We start from the raw sequence: 20004 nt of genomic DNA on the forward strand, positions 1-20004 counted from the left end.
CTGTCAGGCTGACTGCTGCTTGTCTGCGGGGAAGTTGGGATGTAATGGCTTAATGGGAGAGCAGCAAAGCTGTCCTACTTTTTTTGTGTTTTAAGTTGTTCCTCTTAAGAAGTTATATACAGTGGGATGGAAGATGTGGAAATGCCATAAACTCCTAAAAGGCCTTACTTTTCTGCAGTTACAGGAAAAAGATGACTTATCTGATGGTTTCTGACTACTTGGCCTTGGTACAAAAAATGCTTTTCTCACACTGATACTGCTGTTCCAAAGCAAGGCTTACAAGAGGGCCTGAACTCAAGAGGGTCCTTGCTCCACCTCTTTGACCTCAAGGAAAGCTGTTTTTGACCAGAACATTTCCCTGCAGAGAAACAGCAAAAGGGCTCACGTATCTTGGAGCCCTAGATGTACGAGCACTTTATACAGGAAAGTGTCAATCAGCTCTGCTTTCCCTGGGGTACCTATCGGTGCTGCAGGGACAAGGTGAAAATGCAACCTTTCCCGCCTCCCAGCAGTGTTTGTCCCTAAAAGAAGGGGACAGTGACTGCTCATTAGGACAGGCTCTAATGCTAGCAGCCCTGGGGAGCAAGCAGGGCTAGAAGGCTACGTGGCTACGTGGAAGGCTACTGTTTGTAGATAAAGGAACCCAGATCTGCTGATAGGCAGCTCTTCCCTCCTGTGCCCTGCTGACGGGCAGCAGCTCTTTGGCTGCCACAAGAGGCGAGATTAAAAGGCTGCGGTGCCCACTGGGTCTATTCCAGCAGAGGGAGCAGATTTGCTTGTCCCAGAGCAAGAACTGCTTGTGACGGCTCTGCAGCTGTGGTGCCAATGTAACGGGTGCTCTGATCATGCCTGGGGACACGAGCACTGTCACCTACAAAGTGGTGGGAGACAGAGCCTGAAGTCTGACTCTGGCAGTTATGCCTAAACCTTCTTTTTTATTTCATAAGACTTCTATTTTTCTTCTTAAACAGCCTGGGGGACTAAAGATTCCTAGGATAGCCAGTGACTTGCCTTGAAATTGGAGTCAGAGAGCTGCACAGGCTCTTACCTGAATGCTAATGAAAGCTGAAAATAGTTAAATGAAGTCTCAAGTCCTTTGCTTGCTGAAGGTGAATCCTGAACAGAGTAAATGCAGGGTGGCTGACCAGCTGCTGTCCTTATGGCGACTGGAGGTAGAGCAGGAGAAACGCTAATCCCCTGCACAGCCTCATCACCAAGAGGATTAGGCAGGCATTTGTCGATCCCAAGCTAGCAGCCGAGAGGCTACAAACAGGCAGGAGGAGCAGCAGCCTCCATGGCCGCGTTCGGCTTGCTTGCAGGGCACGGCTGAGCTCTCCCTGCAGCCTCCTGCCTGCAGCACCGGGCTGGGCTGGGCTGCTTTGCCGGGTAAGTGGGCATAGCCAGGGGGGAGCAGGACCCCCCAGGTGCTGACCCTTCTTTTTGTGAGCCTGGCACAGGGCGAGCAGAGCCTGGTGCCGACACACACAGCACTGCAGCCACCACGTGTCCCATCGGTGCATGGTGCGTGGCAGGTGAGCGAGGCAGCGGCTCCCAGGGCTGCAGCACGTCACCTCGCCACCTCTGGGTCCACAGGGTCCCCATGGGGAAGCGGCGCAGCCCGTCGGTGCTGTGGTGGAGGCAGCTCCTGTGCACTGGGTGCTGGTGGCTCCTGTCGCTCTCCAGGACGGCTCTCGAGGGGCTGCGGCGGCTCTGGAGGCTGGTGTGGGTCGGTACCGTGGGGCTCCTTCCCTAAGGGCTTTCCATGCATGTGTGGGCTCCAAACACACCGTGGGGCCAGGGCGCAGGGTGGGGGCCCATCCTGTGGGATGATAGCACCTGTTTGTTTTGGGGGGCTGTGGTCTTGGTGCTGCTGAGGTCACTGCCCTATTCAGCCGCATCGCTGCGGGACTCAGACCCTGGTCCCTGAGGCAGGAGGTGCCAGTTCTCAGCACTGTATGGTTTATAGCCCTGGGGATGTGGGGCCTTTGCTCCCTGCTCCAGGATCTGCCCCGCCAGAGGTGGGTTTGAACCCGCTGCCCTCTCCCTCCAGTACCTGCTGATCTGCTACAAGAGCTGCTGGGACTTCGCCTTCCAGTTCACCGAGGAGGTAAATCCCCAGACGTGCCCCAACACTTGCAGGGCCCCTCCTGGGTGCTGCGGTGAGACATCAGACTTCAGGTGTCATGGTCTGCCAGGTGGCTCTCTGGGGTTCCTCACTCGGGGGTCAGTGCTGAAGGCCGTGGGGCTCAGCTGCCCACAGCTGTGTCACTCCCTGCTGTCCATGTGGGGGCTTTCAGCTCGGCTCGGTGCTGCTGCTGAGGCTGGAAAACAGTGGCGAGGGGAGCGAGGAGGAGGAGGAGGTGGACAGAGCCTCTGCTGCTGCGCTGGAGCCCAGGGAGGCAGGTGGGTCCCTGGGGGCTGTGACCAGGGCGGGCAGGAGGGTCCCTGGTGCTGGATCAGGCACGGTGGGCGCTGGTGGAGCAAAGCTGTGGTGCCAGGGCAGTGGTGGAGCTGCAGCGGCTGCGTGAGGCCAGCGAGGCCGCTCTGGGGAGGCTGGAGGCGCTGGAGGCCGACGTCCGCTTCCTCTGCACCGAGCTGGGTGCCGAGAAACTGCTGTGGAGCAGCCGGTTCCTGGAGCTGCTGCGGGAGCAGCAAGGCCTACGGCAGCGGGTGAGTGCCCCCCGGGGAGGGTCCCCTGGTCCCTGGGCACCCCCAGCCACTCATGCCCTGTCCCAGCTGCAGGAGCACCCGCTGCAATGGGACAGCCCCGAGCTGCCCGGAGACGTGGAGGAGCCAAACGCCAGCAGGAGCAAGGGAGAGGGCCCAGCAGGTATGAGTGGGGACTCCGGGTCATGGAGACAGTGCTTGGGGCAGAACAAGGCCCCCACAATGTGGCTGCCACCCCAAGACATCCTCAGTGCCTGTGTGCTGCTCCTGGCCCCTGCGCTGGTGGCTGGGCACCGCTGGGAGCCTGGCTCGGTGCTCCCACAGCGCCAGCTCACCCTTGTGCTCTGTTAAAGGACGGCAGTGGATGGAGCAGCCCTGACAGCCCATCCCATGCCCAGGCAACTTTTTGGGACCAGGGGTCTGTGACAGGCAGGAGCTGTAAATGCCGACGGGAGCTGGGTACCTCGGGGTCTGCTCAGCGCTGGGGACCCTGCCCAGGCACCCCAGCGGAGCCAGGACAGCGCCAGCCCCTCGGGTTCCCGTGTCCCTGTACACACCCATGTCATCAGCCTCCATCCCACAGCACGTGGTGCCAGCCGGGCCCTGCCCCGTCCTGCCCAGCCCTGCCTTGCCCTGCCCATTTAGCAGAACTGCAACCATTTCCCAAAAACATGGAAACGCCAGGAGGCTGCCCACACCTGGCATCGGGACGGTGCCTTGGGGACAGGATGGTGCCCTGGCCACGTGCGGCTCCTGCCGTACACACCACAGCCAGTACCAGCAAGGAAATGGGGGGCTGAGCACCACCCCAGGCCACGCACTGCCTCCTGCTCTGCCCCAGGGCAGGTCCCCACCGTTCCAAGGGCCAGGGCCACCCACTGAATGTGACTGCAGCATGGGTAGGTGCTCCCCGGGGAGCCCAGCTCGGAGCATCTCCCTTATCTGTTGCAACTCACTGGAAGCATCCAGGAACAAGGAGAACAATCACCAAAAGCCCCCACCGGCGCCTTTCACAAGCTGAAGATGCTGGAGCAATAGAGGGATTGCAAAAGCCAAGCACTGCCCCGTTTACTTCCTCCTTGGACAAATCCATCGGCTCCGTCAGCGTCCCCCGTGCGTGTTGCAACCCAGCCAGGGCCCTGCTGGAAGGGACCCAGCGCCCAGGGAGGGGCCGAGGGGCTCAGCCTAGGGGTGGGACGAGCTTCTTGGGGTGAGATGAGCTGCTTGGGGTGGGACAGGGCCCTGAGGGGCTCGATCCTGAGTGATGCTGAGCCACACCGATGCCAACCCACCTCCACCCCTTCCCAAATGCCAGACTTGGTCCCACAGCCCTGGAACCTCAGCCTGAAATGGGGGAGAGGAACCCCACTGCTCCCCCCCCCCCCAGCCTTTCTTCCACCCCTACAAAATAAAGGCAGCAGCCTCCTGCTTCGTCTCCTTTACTCAGCTTTTTGACTCCACCAGGTAAGGACGGGTCTCAGCACCACCCCAGCACCACGCAGCAAAGCCCCCGCTGCTGACAAGGGGTCCCTGCTCCAGGTGCCCCCCGAAGCACGGCACAGCCCGGCTCCAACACGTGGCGCCGGGTGCCAGGAGGGGACCCGCGTGTGCCGGCACCGTGATTCACTCACGGAAGTGTTCAGGGCAAATTCGTAGCTGGGCTCCTGTTGTTCAAAGGAGCATGTGGCAGCGGCGCTTCCTGCTGCCGAGATAATCCTGCCTGCTGAGAAGGCTATGCAAACCAGCCGCTCCTTGCCAGGAGATGGGCAAACTCCCTCCGTGGATGTTCCCACTGCTCACGCCACATCTCCAGCCCCACGTGCTCAGCCCTTCCCGGCAGGCACAGCACCGGCTGCCACCACCAGCTACCTGCACCCTTGGCACTTGACAACCCCAACAATACCCAGATAAAGGGTATCTGGGATGGGCCAGAAAAAAAGAGGGGAAAAAAAAAGGAAAAAAAAAAACCACCTTTTATCTGTTTTCTCTCCAGCTGCTGCTTGCTACGGGCTGGAGTTTACCTGGCCTGAGCACAGAGCTCTGCCTTGGCTCCCCTCTGAAGGTCAGCCAGTGAGCGTGTGACCCTGCTTGTCTCCATCCTGCAGCCACGAGACCTGGCCTCCAGCACAGAGGCTTTTTCGGGAGTATTTCCATACTGCTTTTGGTGCCAGCACCAGGCAGATTTGTTTGCTGCTGCTCGTGAATTAACGCGGTGCTGTGCAATGGCTGCCATGAGCCCGATCCTGCACCGGTCCCGGGGTTCCGGGAAGCCCACGGGACCCATTGCACAGCCCCTCTGCAGCCCCTGCTCCCCCGGGGCTGGTGGGGTGCAGGGGACAGCAGCGAGCAGGGCTCCTCCCGACATGCCCATGCAGCGCCCCGCACCCAGGGCCCTGATGCAATGCACATAGCAGCAGCCTGACTCAGCCTGCGCTGACCTGGCTCCTGCACCCTGCCTCAGGTGGGATGGCCCCACGCTTCTCAGAAGCACCAGAAGCAGTGGGGCCCCGGGAATGAGCCACGCCTGAGGCTCTGCTGCGGCACAATGCCAGCCCCAAAGCAGCCACCTCCACCGGGATCAAAGCTGCAGCCACTGGAAGGACCTCTGGGCAAAGACCTCGCGTTTGCTTGGTCACTTCAGGCAGCTCTCACAGGGCCAGCACCTGCAAACGTGGGTGCAGCAGACCCTGCCTCTCCCTCATCCTCTTTCTGAGCTGGAAAAGCAACAAAACATTGAGAAACAGTCAATTCTCAGGCACTGCCCCTTCTCTAGTGCTTCACCTCCCAGGTTACCAGTACCCACTGCAAAGAGGCACGAAATCATAGAGGTCCACCTGCCCAGAAACGTTATTGACCGTCCTGCAGTCCCTGCAGCCACTCTGGGCACTCTGAGAAGTGCTGAAAGGAATCTGAAAGCCCCCTGAGATCCCACTGCACCGATGGGGAAACTGGGGCAGCACCGAGCAGCTTGGCCACAGCCCTGTGGTCAGCAGCAAGCCCCAGGACAGACGTCTGCTTCCCCAGCTGGGCTGTGGGCTGCTCCCAACCTGCTCATCGCGGGGTCTTTGTACCAGGGCTGCTTCCACAGGTGCAGGAGCTCCCAGCACACGGGTCCCCAGCTCTTCCTTGGGGCCAAAGTAACACAAACACCGCAGGCAGAGCAAGAAAATGCGTGGCACGTCGCCACCGATGGGGCTGTGCTGGAAATCCCCTGCCAGCTCCATGTGGAGAGCAGCTCCCTGCCTCTGCCACGGGCAGGAGCGAAACCAGCTGGCACCAGCCCTGCTCGCACAGCGCTCCCTCCCCAGCCGTCCTCGCAGCGCCTTCGCCGGCTGAGCAGGAGCTGGGAAACCTTTCCCCAGGGCCCCTGCGCCATGCAAATCCTCCTGACCTATTGCTCAACCAGATGCTGAATTTACTCCAAAGCACTTGTGCAATGCGGGCCTTCAGGGGAGCGGGGGAGGCACCCGGGGGGGAGCATGGGGCTGCTCCTCGCTGCTTGTCTGCGGCTTCCCCGCAGGGGCTGCGTTGGCTGCTGCTTCCCTCCGCTGCTGCAGCCACGGGCTGAGCTCTGCCTCCTGCTCTGGGCGGTTTGCTCTGGGAGCAGCTGGGATGGAGAAAGGATAGAGAAAGTGCTGCTGCTGCCCTGATGCAACTCCCTAAAGGGAACATTTCTCACTTGCAAACCCTGGCCCGAAGGAGCGCAGGGATATTCAGGGCTCAGACCCCAAGGCATCGAGGAGCACGAGGCGCGGTGAGAAATGCGCAGCCAGAGGGGTGAGCCCTGGCAGGTACCTGCACAGGCATCCCCAGCACCCAGCAGCCTCCCAGCCTTGCTTCCCTTCCCTCTCGCAGCACCCAGACCCTCCCCAGCTGGTTGCTGCAGGGCTGGGGAGCTGCTTCCTGCATCGCTTTCCCCCCTCTGCCCTTGTGCTGTAAATGCTTCCCTGTGACACAGCCTGCCCCAGACGGGCAGGATCATCACACGCGAGGGTGCAGCCCCTTTCCCACGGCCCAGGCTGGAGTCTTAGGTCAGATTCCTGCCTCTGAAGATGCCTTAAAATGTTAGAGCTGAGACAGCCACATCCTGGAAATCCCCCAGTGGGAGGGAGCCAGGCGGGTTCAGGGGGAAGTTCAGCAAGAAGGGCCCAGGGCAGCTGGAGCAGGGGCGAGGAGAGCAGAGCCCCCGAGACCACGCTGGGTCCCCTGCACATGGGAAGGCAAGGCAGGAATGCAGCAGTCTCTGCCCTGACCTCTGCCACAGCACAGCTCTTTTTTTTTTTTTAAATACTAAAGAAGAAAGGGAAAGTTGAATTATCCTGCAGCACCGACTTCCAAATGAGGGCTCTTCCCCTTCCTTTCATCACACAGTGGAAGCAAAGCTTTGACTTTGATATTCAACTACCTTTGCACCTATTTCTAATGCAACGTGGAAGGCAAAGAGATGGCTCTCCTCCTCTACCCCCAAAGCATATCAGTGAACTCCTCTTCACAAGCACCCCCAGCTCAGCCTCCTCACTTTCACAAGGGGATTGTCCTACCCCGACCCCTCTCATTGGCAGGGCCACCCCGCCCAAGCACAGAAAACTTTCAAGCAGGGTGCCTGTGTGTGACCTTACCTGCGTGTGAGAGATCAGTAAGCTGATGAGAAGATTTAACCTATTTTAGACCAGGAAGCGGTGAGCCACAGGATGTCTTTGCAATTCCACAATAACAGCGGAGCCGAGGGCCAGCCACCCCCTGCACAGGTAGGCAGGCGTCTGTAACCTGACGTGGACGATTGTGCAAGGAGAAAAGATACCCAAATACCCACCAGTGACAACTCTGACCAGCGTTCCCTGCGATTCACGACCATCTCAGCACCACAGTGAACATAACCACGGGCATGTCGAGCAGAAGCTGTACTTACGCTCAAGCAGGGGCAGGAACCCTACACAGGAACCTCACGAGAGAATTCAGAAGAACAGTGGCTGGATTTCAGCTGGGTTTTCCAGGGGGCATTGCAACATACACAGCAGCAGTTTGTGGGTATGGGTTTGATCAGATTTGTGTTATGGAGAGATTTGGGAGGGTCAGTCCCTACGCCACCAGGACGACCTCTGCAATGGAAACGAGGTGTTAACATCACAGCCAAACCAAGCCTGCACCAGCTCTTCCCCTCCTGGTTACAGCAGTGGAACTATTTCTGTAAAGATCATTTAGTTGTATCAGTTCCAGTTTAACAAATAAAAACAGGAATTTCCCCCACATGTACACATCCCGAAGAACTAACATTTATTAGGATTTTACAGGAAGACCCAGCCCTGAAATCCTGTAACATTTTTCAGCTGTACAGATTTCATTCTGGGTTACAAGAAATGTCACTGCCAGGAACGCCTCTAGAGAGGAAGTAATTTAGGGGCAAGAAGGTTTAACTGGCTGTCAGCTAACACCAAACACCTCACCTTATCCCCAACAACTCATAGCAGATACAAACCCCACTGCAAAGAGGTCTTTACCCGGTTAAAAGGTCAGCTCCAATCTGACCCATCACTTAATTCCCCCTCACCACGGCCCATCACATGCACACAGAGCCACACAGGCTTACTTCACATGCAACATCCTTCCAAGGATTCCTCTGCAACAGATAATGACCTTTCAGATAATGAGGCTCAGACTTCAGATTTGTTTTCTGAAGCGGAACAATATTCCCAGGAGCACCTGCTCTCCTTGTTTTTATTAACTAGAAATAGTCATTGCCCTGTATTAAATTAAGAGCACAAATTTGAATAAGGACCATAAAATTATTTGCCAAGTCAGATAAGAACATGCTGTACTACAATATAGCAGGTGGGAGGGGAAGATTCATCTCCTGAAATGCAAGCACTTACGTTCTTATTGCTTTTCCTTCCCAGCTCATAACAAAGCTTTAGAGCAAAGTCTTGACACGTTACGATGAGCACACCATCACGCTCACATCTGGCACAGATGTGCTGCATAACCAGAGAAAATGTGCATTTGTTTCTGTACTTTAGAACTACTAAATTTTAGATTAACTAAAATTGATCCACAGCCCACACTTTCCTCCGTAATAATCAGGAGCGTACTGTGTGTTATCACCCGAGATACCCAACACTGCAGTTTTCATACTGCCAAGTCAGAGTCACATACCACTGCGTTGCTGCCTCATCACACCTTAATTGCCAGTGCATCCCCCTGTGCCATGGGTTGACTTCAGTAATGCCATAGTAAACAAGTAATTGGACATGCTGTTATCTACTATAGCAATTTGAAACAATTTTTTTTAACCTGTTGTACTGCATCAATTAAGCCTGTCAACATCCAGCCAGACTGCTGCTGCTGATCACCTATGTGTGGAGATCTGAGACTGCCAGAGGATCCCCAGGGAGGCAGGACATCTTCTGCCTTCCCTGGAAAGCAAGCTACATGTTGAATGGTCTTCCAAAAAGCCACCGGAGCCCAAAAAATTCAACTCAGCAGTTTTTATTTATATAACACAAGTTCTTACTTTGCCATGGCTTTCACACGGCTGCCTCCATTCAGTACATAAACTATATACTGCGTAAGGATACAGAAAGTTCAGTAAAATGTCAACTTTTGAGTATAAATTGTTAGTCTTCTGATTGCAAGAGAAGCATATATCAGCATTCTGCCAGAAAAACAAAAACACTATGCCAAGTAACACAATGGCTGAGTCGAGAATAGTACTAATTAAAACCAGCATCAAGCAGCAAGTTGCTGACAATAACATTAAAAACCATTTTTCCTGTAATTTACAAATATGCAAAGTATCAGGTTACTTAAAATTAAGAAGCATTTTGCTTACTAACATGAAACATTACTAATTTGTAATGTATCATAATTAACCAGGTATACAGGTTTCTGTGTCCCTGTGGTTTTTATGGCACATGGTGCCAGTTTGGGTAGGTCACTCCTTAGACAGAGGGAAGAACAGTAATAGATAAAACCATTCCTCAGGAGTTCTCAGCAATAGCTGTATTCCACTCTCCCCTTCATAATTTGCCACTCAACAACCTTGGTTTAACCACAAGATGGACATTAAAAAAACAAAACAAAACACAGATACAATGTGTATCAACAAATCAACTGCTTCTGGCCTGCAGTGCAAGAAACCGCTTTGCACTCTAAGCACAATGAAATTCCAGGACCAGAACCAATTACTACAGCAATTGTTTTTGCATATTTAAAATCTGTTACAGTATCTACAGTAAAAAAAACAAAACATCTTACAGAGTAACAGGGAACGAAAGGGGAACAGTCTTACCAAGTAAGTCTCATTCTACATTTCTGGATGCCGTTACAGTTTGACAAAGCTTAAGGGGACAGGAAAATAGTGAGAAGGAAGATGAAGCAACAGCTTTACAGAGAATATTAAGGAATCCTCAGGAACAGTATTGGCAGCAGTCCAGACGTGACTACAGCTGTTTTACTGAATGCTCAAAACTATTGCTGTCTCAAGACAAAAGGCACAGTATCATAAATCCTCTTTGTCAGTGTTACACAGAGAAAAGCCAAAGACAGGATACCAGGCAAGGTCAATGTTTTAGAGCAGCATCAACAGCGTGGTCAGCCACACATTTTGACTAATGCCTTTTCCAGCAAATGCCAAACACAACTCACATGCAGCTTTGGAGCAGTGTCAGGTGTTTCATCCTGAGAAAGGAAGGATTATATTCCTAGCTCCTCTTATTTCTGGGAGCTGAGCAGCTTGCTGAGCACTTGTGGTACAGACCATAGAATTACCTTGTCTCAGGAAGGTAAGCTTAAGTGGGAGGGCCATGGAAAGTATCATTAAAGAATTGCACCAATAAAGCCAAATTAAAGTCAGCTAAACCTAGCTTCATACTAGATTTATAACCCAACATTTTCCGCAGATCTGCATAGTACAGTTTAGTAAAGATGCTCAGTAAAGGGCTCGGAACAGCCTTGACAATGCATTTCAGTTTTCACATAAAGCCTCACTCCACTACAGAGTATAGTATCCCCTTATCTTTCACAGGCCCCACAAAGTCCTCCCTCTGCACGCCTGATCATACACTGAGCCATCTCAAAACTTGAGCTACTGGGAGGAGTAAAGCCATGCTCAGTTCTGAACTGCAGGAATTTAGGGTGTACCTGACTCACCATGTAACCCCCAGGGGAAAAACCCTGCTCCGAAACAGCAGCCTCTCCTCCTGCCCAGTACCCAGACTCTCTTCAGCATCATCTGGGGAGGACAGGACAACTGACTGCTCTCACACCTTTAAGGGGCACACTGTCATGACTACACCAGAAATCACTGTGAGCATACCACATCTGGTATCCAGCCTCCAGCTGGAGCCTAGGACTTCCAAGGAACAAGGAGGAGCCCTCAAAAGGCATCTATGGCAGCTACAGGGTGCAAACACTGCCCTGCAAGCTTGGCATGCCAGCTGCCCTTGGCATCTGCCTCATATACCTGGATTCTGAGACTTGTACGTTAGTATCTCTGCAGCTAGCCTTTGGGGATCCAAAAGTAGAGGGAAACGGCTCATCACAGCATCGACTAAATGGGGATGAAATATGCCACACAGCTTGACGTGCACGTTGGCCCTCTCCTCTACAAACTGGTCAGACACCCACTGGCAGGAGTCCCCGTATGCTGGCCCCGGGGCTCTCTGCACTGACCGAGGATCTTGCACACTGGCAGATCTCACCTGAGGAGGAGGCATCTGGTATGGTTCAGACCAGTACTCACGAGAATGAGACGGAGGGGCGTTATACTCATTGGGCAGGCTGTACTGCCCTGCATTAGTTGGGTGTACGGGTACTCCATAGCCTGAGAAAGAGTGAGGTGGTCCTGAGTGAGATATCTCAGGGTTGTACTGCAAGAAGCTAGCACCAGAGGCAGAAGATTTATGGGAACCATGCTTATAAGGGACCAGACCATTTTGCTCTAAGCTGGAAGAGTGTGGGTAGACAGATCTCTGCCTACCGCAGGTGCAGACCGCCACCTGCTCAGCATGGGAGTGATCACAGTGACTGGTAGATCTGTAAGGCCACATGTCAGACATTTGGTTCTCCAGAGACCCAATGCCTGAGTCAAGATGCTCCTGAGAGATATAAGGCAGAGAGTCCATGTGAGGATGCTGGTACCTTTCAGAGGACCTATGGCTCCCACTGGTAGGAGGAACACTGCCTGACACACAGCCTTTGACCTGAAGTGGAACATCACCGGGCTTTGTTTTATGGGTCAAGCTTTTCCTCTCTGCAGAGACCTTCTGCAAAGAGCTTTTATCACTCTCTGCCTGGGAACTTCTTTTGCCCTTTTTCTCCTCCTTGACAGCACTGGTACTTCTGGTAGGAGACAGCCTTGCATTGGCTCGGAGTTCATCAGCTAACGAGCGCTGGGGTTGATTGATCCTTTCAGGGTGGTAGAATTTACACTTAATTCCATAAGTGCATTTCTTCCCTGCAAGGAAAAGGCATAGCATGGAATGACAGCTGAATTTTACTAAACACACAAATTATACTTGTACAGACACTGGTCTTCATGTTTAGAAGGCAGGTCTTACCATAAGGGCACTGCTGCTTCTTGTGTTCTGGCACCACAGGTTTCTTTCTCAGAAAGTTATCCAGGCTGGGACCATGTCGTCCTAGGGGATCATCTGGAGGCATAAACCTAGGAAAAATAAATCTCAGTCAGGAGCAGTTCACTTTCCTGGGTCAAGATTTCTTTTTTTGTAGAAATCTTCCATTTCACTGGATATTAAGAGCTATCTGAGCCCTAAAAATCTCTCATTTCACTGCAGAGACAACTCCAGTCACCTGCTAACCTCTGCCAAGAAGCACTTCTCTGCACAGAAGAGGCTTTGTGTTCTGCTGCTGACCAGAAGCGGTACTTGTAGCTGGGCCTGCTAATGATTGTGCTGTGAGGAAATCAAGCCCTTGAGCTTTCCCAGGAAGTCCTCTAGAGCACAGCTCCTAGCTGCAAACCACAAACAGCTCTGAAAGACTACTCCAATTCTTCACACCTTTGTACCTCACCACAGTTGGGTAGGAGTTCTTCCTGTCACTCCTCCTTCTACAAAAACATCTCTGTGGGACTGCTGTTTTCATTCTTCAGCCCAATTTTGCTCTTTTCGTGTCTCACTTGTTACTGCTTCGTAAAAACAAGTTGCATGCTCACATTTTTAAAGCAAAGGAAGATTGGGAACGTACTTGTCATTTACAAAGGAATACATCAGCAGACGCTCCTCAATGAATTTCTTCCACTCAGGACGCTCATTCTGCAGGTCCCGATAAGTATCGTTGGAAACCACAATGCCATCAGACTCATGTGCCAGTTTCACAATGAACCGATCATCATAACAGACAATACGCTTGCCTCCAACCCGCCTGGAAGGAGTGAAGACCAGAATTTTCTTCTTTTCAAGGTCACGGAGAATGTACTGGTCTAGAACAAACACAACAGTGAACACACACAAATGTGCACAGCCCAAAGGCCCTCCCACAGATAAAGAAAATACATGAAAATTAATTTAATCTCTCTGCAACCCAGCCTGTACTCTCATCTTTTTTCGTACCAGCTGTTAGGTTCGTCTGAGGTGGATTCCCAGACCCAGTGCCTATGTGGCACCTGAGAACACTCAGGAACTAGAGGCCACTGGAATACAGTGAGTCCCATCCACCTAATCCTTTGCATACATTGAACTATTGATTTGCATTTAAGATTGGCAGGCTAGTATCTTTTATAGTGCCACACCACATGCATAGTAAGTTCCTTTTGAGTCAATTCACTCAAATCCCTGCTGTTCATAAGTTCAGAGTAAACTCCCCTCAATTTGAAAAAAATGACCACACTGTCAAGGTTTTACTTTTCGCCTGTAGAAACTGTACAGTCTACAGTGTTGTGTCAAACACGTTAGTCAAATATATAGCATGAAGGTGTGTCTCTGAAAGGAGAATAATTCAATAATTATGAAAGAAGTTAAGCTGAGTAGTATTACATTCTTTGTTCTCTGAATTATTCCAGCTGATCCAAGCAAGAACTTGCTTAGGGGAGAATTTAATGACTTTAAATCTCGCTGGTCAGCACTGCTTATTGGATCTCCTGCTACTCAGATCTTCCATTCATAAGTTAATTACTAACTAGCCAGAACTTTGCAAGCTCATTAAGCAACAGAGCAGTAAGCCTGAAAAGCTGCTTTTGGTTTTCATATTTCCACACCTGTTATAAGCACATCTGGTCGTGGCTGCTCCTTCCTCCAAGACGGCACAAAGACTGTGATATCCTTGTGGCCCCTGTCCCAGAACCACTGCACAGCCAGCAGGATACCTCTGCAGGAGAACACTTCTTTATTCCCATGGCTGCATTAAAGAAAAAAACGAGGATTTCAATATTCAGGTTAGTACCGCTTAGTCAGGAAACACTAAACAAATGGATCCAGCAATTCAGACAACCTTAAATGAGTGTCAGAGTAGCAGACTCAGTATTTGTTGCTTATCTCAAATAGCAGCACCAAGATCTTCATTTTCACTATTGCTTTTAGCACCTCAGTATATGAATAAATAGCCAAATCCTCAACGGGAGAGGCAAAGCAGCAGTAATTCAGTAATTGCTTCTTTGAAGCAGAGCCTTTTGCTTTAATTCTAGACCCTAGATCTTTATTTTTAGCCCTGAGCACAATGTGATCTTGAACTTCCTTTGTCCTTTTCTGCTAGCTACTGCCAGTGGCCAACCTCTGCCATGGCAAACTGCACCTTCACAAGGCGCTTTGCTTATGTTATTCTGCACCTCAAGGACATCAGCACCAAGGCAAGATGTTTCATTACATTATGGCCCAAAGAGTCAGCTATAAACATGCTATTTCCATGAAACAGCAATGCTTCCCTTAACATAATCAGTGCCAAATGTCGTTAACAGCACTTGGCAGCTAAGGAACAAAGTTTGACAACAGCGTCAGAAACTACCTACCAATATAAAAACTTGCTGCTTCATTATTCATTCATATCAGTAAGTTTCCAGAACTTCGAAGAGGAAACTACCAGTCCTGTTCTATGAGTGCCAGTATTTACAGTGTTATCAGCTCTTCTGTTGATAATGGTTCTGGCAGCCTTTCAATATCTCTGTTACAGCCTGATTTGTCATTCTGGGGATCTGAGAGGCTGCATTTTGGGATGACACTCTGACATGGGTTGTGCTGAAGATAACTGGTCTCACAGTTCAGAAAGATTTTCCCTATCTGGGCACTACTCCTTCCTCAAATCTTATTCTATCTACACTTGAATGACGTTTCCAATCCCAACACCATTTATCCTGCCAGCGAACAGATGTCAGCCTTGTGTGGAAGGTGACACTGCCTGATCTCAGTGGCCACCTGCGTGAGCAGCTGGGGAGCCAGCAGCAGAAGAGCCTCTATGCAACACAAGATGTAACAACAAGTTAGGGGCATTGGTGGCAACTGTTCATAAGCCTTCACTTCTGTAAGTGAAATTTCTTGCATAGTATTAAACAGGACAGATGCTTAGTTATGCCTCTGGATGTTTACACAGACTTCCAGTATTCAAAGACTCATTACAAACAGGGCCCATAGCTCTGGGGCATGGCAGGATCAGTGCTGAAGACTAAATCCTAGACAAGCACGTGCTATTACAGAGGTCCATCAACTCCATGACTGCCCAGTGCAGTATGTAGAGCAAAGCAGCAAGCACACTACAATCAGATATTGTCTGAATGCACACAGAGAGCCTCAAGGGAAATGTTTCAAGTGCAGAAGGGGAGAGGGAGGGAAAGATGACCATAAGTACTAGGGGAAAGTTAAAACAGCATCATGTAGCAGAGTAAAGCAGGGTGTACACAGGCTTACAGCAGAGAAACTGTCCTATAATCAGAGAGGCACTGCCCTCAAATGTGGAAACTTAACAGCCAGCAGGTTACACTTACCCCTAAAGAGCACAAATAAAACCAATCAACTGTAAAAGAAAAGCTGAAGCACAGCTATGTGAAAGGGCTGAAGCATCTTCACACAATGTCAGCGAGGGAAAGACCACAGGGGACATCACCAGTAGTTCCTACCCCATACAACAAAGCACTACTGCTGAGCTCCACTCATGCCCAGCTCTCAAGAACACATCAACATCACTGGTTTTCAAAGGTGTTTAGCCTGTACTAGTTTGCTGACAAATTTGCATTTAAACTCTCCCACTTTCTGAAATGTCAAACCTCTTATGTCATCATGAAAAATACTTAAGACCAGTACGTATCAAAGGCAATGGAAACAAAAGACACTAGACACACAATGCTATGCATTTGGATAAAAAGAGGGCTGTTATCCTATTAATGGATTAAAAACATGCAAGTATCTCCCAGGCCTATGAACATACACTGTTGCTTCTTTGCTTTCAAGACAAAGGAATTATGGATCTAATATATTATTTTCCAACTGTCACCACGTTGTGCTGTATTATATTCCAGCAAATACACAAGGCTTCTTAAATATAACCCAGATTTGTTTTGCATATGCAAAAAGCCACTTCCTAGGTGAATAAGTTTAGTGTTTTCCCCCACCCACCTCTACAGCAACCAAAGCCAGCAGTTTGTTTTCTAGAGGGCTTGGGAAGCCAAACCCAACCAACACTGCATGCTCTACTTCCAAAACCCAGCAAGATGCCTTTTTCAGGGACAAACTTCCTTATAAACTACTAACAGCTTACATCCCAGAGGCATTGAGAAGTGCTGTTACTGCTAGTACGACTGTGCCATTAGAAAAAAATTCGCTTCTTCTCCTGTCCTCACCCTTCTCTGAAGCTATTAAGAAAATTGAAAAGTTTTTTGAAGAGTTTTACCAAAAGAATTATTCTAGAAGAGCTAGGCATTCAACAACAGAACTAACACCTACTGAAAAGTGTTCAGTGTCTCCTTAAGAATCCCAAGTTACAGAAAGGCTGACATTAACAATCGGAAAACAGATTATCTAGAGCTGTTCCAATATCAGATTGTTTTTCTATAAGTTAACTGATTATAATAAAAAAATCTCTGCTTATTTCTTATTTATTGAGTCCCTGCTACCGCTCTAGAGTCTACAGAAGGTAACTAATTGGGCTGATCTGATTTGGCAGCAGCCAAGAAAAAATTCCCTTAGAAGGAAGTAAAAGCTAATTTCCACTATGATTTGCATATGTTTGTCAAGAGCTGTTCAGGGAGGCCGCTGTACACACTGCAAATGAATCAGCAGGGAACATCACACACCATCAATACAGGAAGTTTCAGAATGGAATTCCCCTTCTAGCAAATTGCTTAAAAAAGCCAGACTATGTTTCTCATGTCAAACTGTCCTATCGCCGCTGTTATTACCGCCCGGCCTGCCCTGAGTCACATTTGCTGTAATCTCTCCTGCGCTTTATGGGGTAACACTCATGGGTAAGAGCCTCCTCATTCAATAAATGAAACCATTTCTGTTGTTTAAGCCAAACTACTTAACCAAGGTAAACATCACCACAAGAATCATACTTATCAGCCCACATCTCTCAATAGGCCTTTTTTCTCAATTGACCACGCAGCTGCTGAGGTCAGTACTTTCCTGAAGACTCCGAAGTCAAATGTTTCACTCCCTGGCCCCAGCCTACTGTCACCAGAACACACGGGGACTCACAGGATCTGTCAGCTGGTCACACAGACCGTCTCCTATCTTTTCTCAGTTCTATTTTGAGAACTGTCAGCCATGGCTGACAGGCTTAGGGAAAACCACACCTGCAATCAAGTCTCTGTTCAGTACTTTCACCTTACAAAAGGTCTCTGGAGTACAAAACTGCTCTACGCACCCATTTTTAATAAGTAAGCACGTGCACGCAAACATACAAGACCTATAAAACTAAAGCAGTGAAAAAGCCCGTTTTAACTGCAGAACCCAACTTCAAAACCTGGTACAAAAAGTAAACGGAACCCAGAACCCATCTGTGCACTGGGGGAAAGTTCAACATCAGGAGCTGGGGTGGTGGCAGATAACTCTCACTGACGGGAAACCAAAAGCCAAGGTGAAAGGAGAATCAACACGGACAAACCAATAACTAACCAGCACAAGGACTCCAGGTGCTCAATAAATATTAGGGTTTTTGTATCCCCAAATTACTGTTCCAACCCAAGGGGCTCCACAGGCCTTCTTTGTTTGTAGTGCCTGACAGAACCTCTCTACCAACACCAGAATGCCAGAGACACCAAGGATGAGTCGCAGCACTGCCCTGATGTCAGTGTCACCAGTTGGCAGGATTGCCCATTCCGGACATTTTTGCCAGATTGTCCCTTTGCAGACTCCTGCATTCTCTCTACTTTATAGAAATTCAATGAAAATACAAGACTGCCAATTTGGAGACTGGCCTTCAGCGCAGGAGACGGCTCCATATTACAAAGCCTTCTCTAATTAACCTGTACTTATTTATTGAGCAACTTCCTGCTAGAGAAACTTATATAAAGCCATTAGGTAAGAGGACAACGTATCTTCAGTTATTCTCCTCAGCAGCTAGAATACAGAAGGGAGCTTCTGTTTCCCCATGAGGTAACTAACATCTGTTGTCAGAATGGGCACCCTCTGACCACTGCTGAGTGCTGGCAGAGACCAGCAGGACAGACTGCATCTGCAAACGTGACATTCATCCTCCAGAGAGAACTACACACGCTAGTGAGGTATCTCGGAAAATATTACCAGCCAAAACCAAAACATCCAGTTGTAGTTTTTGTGAAAAACCCTGAGTTTTATCGGACTCTAAGCTCATAGATCTTGGCACACCTCACAGCTAGAGGGTCATAGAAAATCACCACCTTACAGGGTCACTTTAGGACAGCATTGAGGACAAGCAGCATCAATTTGTACCCACTACTGTCCCCACTTCAAAACCCCAAACACACCTCATTGCCACATTGCTTCCATCAATAACAATGGGCTTCAGGTTATCACTCTCCTTCTCCTCTGGAGGCGGCACAGGTGCAGGGGTCTTGTTGGCAGCTCCTCCCCGAGGGACCAGAGGAGCCTCCTTGGTCTCCTGCGGGGCCTCCATAGGGTCCCGCTCGGCCGGGCCATGCTTCACCAGCTCCCCGAGGACGGTGTTGGTGTCAGCATTGAGGCCAAGCTTCTGGAGGACAACGTAGATCTCCTCCGAGGAGTAGCCCAGCTTGCGGAAGAAGTCCACCTTCAGCTGCATCTCCAGGCTGTCGGGGGGCTCCTGCGTGGGGCTCCCCGCTGCCTCGGGAGGCTCGGCGCCCAGCATGGCGGGCTGGCCTCCCTCCTCACGGCTCACAGCCCGGGCGGGCAGCGGGACGCCCAGGCTGAGGTACCCGCTCTCATACGGATCTCTGGAGCTCATCCTCTCATCCAGCCGAGAGCCCTGCTGTCTGCCCACCGGGAACGCCTCACGCCAGCCGGGGCAGCCCAGCAGGGAGGAGACGCTGCCTGCGCTCATGCTTGCCCTCGGCTGCCTCCCGGCCTCCGCTCACCCCCGGGACCTGCGGGACAACAACGGCGGCGTTAAAGGATCCCGGCGGCCCTCGCCACAGCCTCCTCCCCCCCCATCCCGGGCCTCCGTCCGGGGCCGCCTCCCCGAGGCCCCGAGCACCCGGCCCGGCCTCCCCGCGTGCCCTTCCTCAGCCCCGGCCCTTCTCCCCTTACCGGCCTCCCCCCCTCGGGCCTCCGCAGCGTCTCCATAAGGCCGGAGCGGGACCGGGCGGCGGCCGCCGCCGCTGCCTGCTGCTTTATACCGGGGCTCCGGGAGCGCTGCGCCAACGCGGAAGGGCAGAGCGGGCCGGGGCGGAGCGGAGGCCGCTTCCCGGTCCGCCCCGCGCCCCGCCCGGCCGCGGCCCCGGGGAGAGGCCGGGAGGCGGCGGGGCCAGGCCCGGCCCGGGCGTGCGGCCTCCCCTGGGGCCTCGCCAGCGGCCCCGCCGAGCCCCCGGGCCCCGCCGCCTGGTGGGGGAGGCCCGGCCCTGTCCCCGCCGCTTTGCCCCGGCCCCTTCTGTTCCCTTTGGTCTCCTTCCAGCCCCCGCCGAGTGCCTCCTCGCGGAATGAACCCCGGTGGATGTAGAGACAGGTCCTTTTCTGCAAACACCTGGTTTTTATGCAAATCGTGTTGCAATAAAGGCAGATTTGCCCCGACAAGTGCGCTCGTTAGGTAAATTCATTCATCTTCTTCCTGGTCTGCTTGCGGAGACAGCCTTTACTCTCGATTTTGCGATCTGCTGCACTTTCACCTGGCTGATTCGGGGTTGCGAGTGGAGCGGGAGACCCGGCAAAACCCCGAGTTAGCACACGCGGGTAAAACCCCGGATCAAAGAGGTCGATGTGGTAGAGCAGCTGGTATCTCAGATAGCTT

The 20004-nt window shown here is 51.6% G+C and overlaps 1 protein-coding gene across 1 annotated transcript; it reads right to left on the bottom strand.

Annotated features, from left to right (window-relative positions):
- Nucleotides 1-9134: 9134 nt before the first annotated feature.
- On the bottom strand, nucleotides 9135-19475 carry ZC3H12A (zinc finger CCCH-type containing 12A). The gene is made up of 6 exons (XM_083810369.1): nucleotides 19308-19475; nucleotides 18551-19144; nucleotides 13877-14016; nucleotides 12868-13102; nucleotides 12222-12328; nucleotides 9135-12118 (listed from the first exon to the last, which is right to left on the bottom strand). Exons 2-6 carry the CDS (start codon nucleotides 19099-19101, stop codon nucleotides 11118-11120), a joined length of 2034 nt encoding a protein of 677 aa, XP_083666495.1. The 5' UTR covers nucleotides 19102-19144; nucleotides 19308-19475; the 3' UTR covers nucleotides 9135-11117.
- Nucleotides 19476-20004: the final 529 nt, after the last annotated feature.

Source organism: Anser anser, assembly GCF_964211835.1.
Source record: "Anser anser genome assembly, chromosome: 24".
Classification (NCBI taxonomy): Eukaryota; Metazoa; Chordata; class Aves; order Anseriformes; family Anatidae; genus Anser; species Anser anser.

Coding starts and splice junctions, on each gene's coding strand:
- ZC3H12A (XM_083810369.1), bottom strand. CDS start 19,101: ATGAGCGCAGGCAGCGTCTCCTCCCTGCTGGGCTGCCCCGGCTGGCGT. Junction 13,103..13,876: donor ACCAGATGTGCTTATAACAG/GTGTGGAAATAT, acceptor TGTTTGTTCTAG/ACCAGTACATTCTCCGTGAC. Junction 12,119..12,221: donor GAAGCAGCAGTGCCCTTATG/GTAAGACCTGCC, acceptor TTTTCCTTGCAG/GGAAGAAATGCACTTATGGA.